This window comes from Numenius arquata, chromosome 1 (assembly GCF_964106895.1).
Source record: "Numenius arquata chromosome 1, bNumArq3.hap1.1, whole genome shotgun sequence".
Taxonomy (NCBI): Eukaryota; Metazoa; Chordata; class Aves; order Charadriiformes; family Scolopacidae; genus Numenius; species Numenius arquata.
Window position 1 is genome coordinate 3,607,871 of NC_133576.1, and position 4,038 is coordinate 3,611,908.

General features: G+C 61.3%; 1 protein-coding gene across 1 annotated transcript; it reads right to left on the reverse strand.

Annotated features, from left to right (window-relative positions):
• Window positions 1-260: 260 nt before the first annotated feature.
• On the reverse strand, window positions 261-1,025 carry LOC141465092 (uncharacterized). The gene has a single exon (XM_074148305.1). The coding sequence runs from the start codon at window positions 1,023-1,025 to the stop codon at window positions 261-263; it is 765 nt and encodes a 254-aa protein (XP_074004406.1).
• Window positions 1,026-4,038: the final 3,013 nt, after the last annotated feature.

Sequence of the window (4,038 nt, forward strand, 5' to 3'; positions counted from 1 at the left end):
TTAGGATGCAGCACTACCCACCGCAACCACTGCTCGCTTTCTGTCCGTGCCCGAGGTGCACTGGGGAGGAGGAGGTGACTGAAAAGGGCAACGTGGGCCAAAGGCATTACTCTGGCCAGCTGCCTATAATCCAGGGGCCCTGGTGTAGTCACGCTCTTGTCCACCCCTTTGTCCCTTAGGCATGTTTTGGACAGGTTTTGAAGCTCTTGGACCAGGAGCTGCATCCTAGTTCACCCCCAGACCACACCTAGGGATGCTGCCTACCACACGTGCACCCGCTGGTGTGAGACTAAGTAGGAGTTGCGACTGAAGCTCTTCCCACAGTGGGAGCACTTGAAAGGTTTCTCCCCAGTGTGGGTACGACGGTGACGGATGAGGGTAGAGTTGTCACTGAAGCAGGTCCCACACTCGGCACACTTGTAGGGCTTCTCCCCAGTGTGGGTGCGACGGTGCTGGACAAGGTGCGAGCGCTGGCTGAAACTCTTTCCACAGTCGGGGCACAAGTATGGCTTCTCACCCGTGTGGACACGCCGGTGGATGACCAGCTTAGAGCTCTCGCTGAAGCACTTGTTGCAGTCAGCGCACTTGTAAGGCTTCTCGCCCGTGTGGAGCCGCTGGTGGGCAATGAGGTTGGAGCTGTCGCTGAAGCGCTTCCCGCACTGGGGGCACTTGTAGGGTTTCTCGCCCGTGTGGAAGTTGGCATGGCGGAGCAGGCCCGAGTTCTGGTAGAAGTTCCTCCCGCACTTGGCGCAGACGTAAGGCCTCTCGCCGGTGTGGTTGCGCTGGTGCTGCACCAGGTGGGTGCTCTGGCTGAAGCTCTTCCCGCAGTCCTTGCACCGGTAGGGCCGCTCACCCGTGTGGACGCGCTGGTGCTGGATGAGGTGGGAGCGGCGGCCGAAGCTCTTGCCGCAGTCGGAGCACATGTACGGCTTCTCCCCGCTGTGGATCCTCTGGTGGCGGATGAGGTCGGAGCTGCGGTTGAAGCTCTGCCCGCACTCCACGCAGATGTAGGGCTTCTCTCCCATGAACGCTCGCTGGGGCACCACTGTCTCTTTCCGCTTCCGAAAGCCGCAGCGAGAAGTCTTCTCCGGCCCCGTCTCCGGGGAGAGAAGGTCTGGCCTCGGCGGGGACGCTTCTTGGTGGCAACCATGAGGAGAAGCTTCTCTCAGGAAAAAGTCCGAAATGGCCCCGCAGGGTTTGGCTGCCTCCGGGAGCCCATCTCGCTGGAGATCCCCCTCATTTTCACTCATGCTCCCATCACCTGCCGGGACAGAAGGACAGACAGTCCAGGCACAGGCTCCTGACACAACCAACACCTTCAACCACGGCCGGCGGCGGCCCCCCCCCCTCTTCTCCACCGTGCTTGGCCACAGCAGCCGCCCCACAGGGTCCCCGGCCAGGTGCTGGCGTCCTCCCGCCCACTCCCTCCCGGCCCCGCCGTCTCCAGGGGAAGAGGCGAAGGCGTCGGGACCGCTCCATTCCCCCCTCGCTGTCACCCCCGAGCGGGTGGTGCTTCCCCCTCCCGCTCGCCCGCCGCCTGATGCGCTGCGCCGGGGCAGGGGAGGCCGAGACGCTGGGCTGGGGAAGGAGCTGCCGGAGGAGGCCGGCAGGCGGCGGCGGGGCCTGGCGGCGGCGGCGACACCACCCGGCCGGGCGCTCCCGAGCCCCGCCGCCCTCCCACGGCGGGCAGCGCTGGCAGCCACGCTGCGGGAAAACCCAACCCCCGCCACCCGCAGCCCGGCCCCCCCCCCCCCCCCCGCCTCGCTCCCTCAGCGCCGGGGACCCGCCGTTCCCGCCTCACCTCCGCCCGGCTGCGCGGCCCCGGCCCCGGCCCCGGCGGGGCGGAGGTGGGGGGGGGGCGCCGGGCGCAGCCCCGGCTGAACGCGGGGAGGGGAAGTTCCCCCGCGCCGGGCCGGCCCCGCCGGCACTTCCTGCGGCTCCCGGCAGGCGGCCGGCCGGCCTCTATGGTTGTAACCCTTCGGGCCCCGGCCCGCCCTGCCCTCCGACGCGGCGGGCGGCGAGGGGGGGAGTTCTCCCCCTGGGCGGTCGCGGGGGCTGCGGGAGGCCGCGGCAGGCGAGGCGAGGCCCGGCGGCGGGGCTGGGCTGGGCTCGGCCGCCGGTGGAGCCCCTCCCCTGCCGCCGGCTTCTCCCCCAACCGGGGTCTCACCTCCCGGCTACCCCGCCGTTCTGCCCCGCCGCCGGGCTCTCCCCGCCGCTCGTCCCTGCCCGCCCCCGGGTTGCGGTGCCGTTGAGGGGCTGGGGAGGAAGGAGGAAGGGCTGGAGGGGGTCTGTTGCCGGGCGCCGTGCCCACCGGGGCCGTGTCTGGCCGGAGGGTGCAGCCCCGGGCATCTGCGCTCCCTCGGGGGCGGCGGGGCAGCGGGAAGCCAAAAGGAGCGAGGTTTGGTGGGCCGCCTCAGGTGGCCGTCCTGCTCCCCGGGCCGGGCCCTGCCGTGATTTCCAGTTCCCGCAGTGATGTCCCGCAGCCCAGCCGTCACACGCTTCCTCCCCCCCCCCCAGTTTTACTGTCGCTGCGGTTGTTTTCTACACCTAACGCTCCCCCCGGGCACGTCTGTGTATCACAACTGTCGCCGTTTCTTCCCTCACATGGGATCATAGAATGGTCAGAGTTGGAAGGGGCCTTAAAGATCATCGAGTTCCAACCCCCCTGCCATGGGCAGGGACACCTCCACTAGAGCAGGTTGCTCAAAGCCCCATCCAGCCTGGCCTTGAACACTTCCAGGGATGGGGCATCCACAGCTTCCCTGGGCAACCTGTTCCAGTGCTTCACCACCCTCACAGGAAAGAATTTCCTCCTAATATCTAATCTAAATCTCCCCTCTTCCAATTTAAAACCATTACCCCTTGTCCTGTCACTACATCTCCTGACAAAGAGTCCCTCTCCTGCTCTCCTGGAGGCTCCTTTCAGATACTGGAAGGCTGCTGTGAGATCTCCCCGGAGCCTTCTCTTCTCCAGGCTGAACAACCCCAGCTCTCTCAGCCTGTCTTCACAGGGGAGGTGCTCCATCCCTCTGATCATCTTCGTGGCCCTCTGCTGGACCCATTCCAACAGATCCATGTCCTTCCTGTGTTGAGGACTCCAAAGCTGGACACAGGATTCCAGGTGGGGTCTCACGAGGGCAGAGCAGAGGGCTAACACAAGGGAGACAACCACATCTCTTTATTGTGGCTCCAGGATAAAGAGGAGGCTCTGGGGAGACATTGATGTGGACGTTCAATGTATAAAGGGGGCTTATAAGAAAGACTTTTCACCAGGGCCTGTAGTGACAGGATAAGGGACAACTTTTTTAAATTGAAATAGGGTAGATTTAGGTTGGACATAAGTAATAAATTTTTTACCACGAGGGTGGTGAGGCACTGGAACAGGTTGCCCAGGGAAGTTGTGGATGCCCCATCCCTGGAGGGGTTCAAGACCAGGCTGGATGGGGCTTTGAGCAACCTGCTCTAGTGGAGGTGTCCGTGTCCATGGCAGGGGGGTTGGAACTCGATGGTCTTTGAAAGTCCATTCCAACCCAAACCATTCTATGATTCCCAAATTCCAGCACCTGAGACGTTCCCAAACTACTCTGTAAATGAAGAACGGTGGCTGTTTTCGTGAAAGGAAACTCAGAGCACATGGGAAAAAATAACCTCAAGATTTTGGATTTACCAAAAGGTAAGAGAGAAGCCTAGATTTTAATGAGATTTTCATGCAGTTGAATCACATCATTTGGAAATAGTGAGTCAACCAAGAGGACAGGGCACACCTATTTTTGGCTCAGGTTGCAAAGGTTTGCAGAACCTGAACTGATGCATGTCTTTGTGTGCTTAAATACTGACATGAATATTCATTAAAAAAATGACTACGATTGTTAAATAAAGGGAGTTAAATGCTAGTGTTTTCCACAGTTACTGAAAGAAAAAGAAACAAACGATTTTTATTTTGCTTTGATGCCCCTGAACAAACTTACCACAACTTTTCCTTCGGACCTGGTACAGTGGGAAAACAGTTCTGCTGAATGGTTTTCTGATTTATTCCCA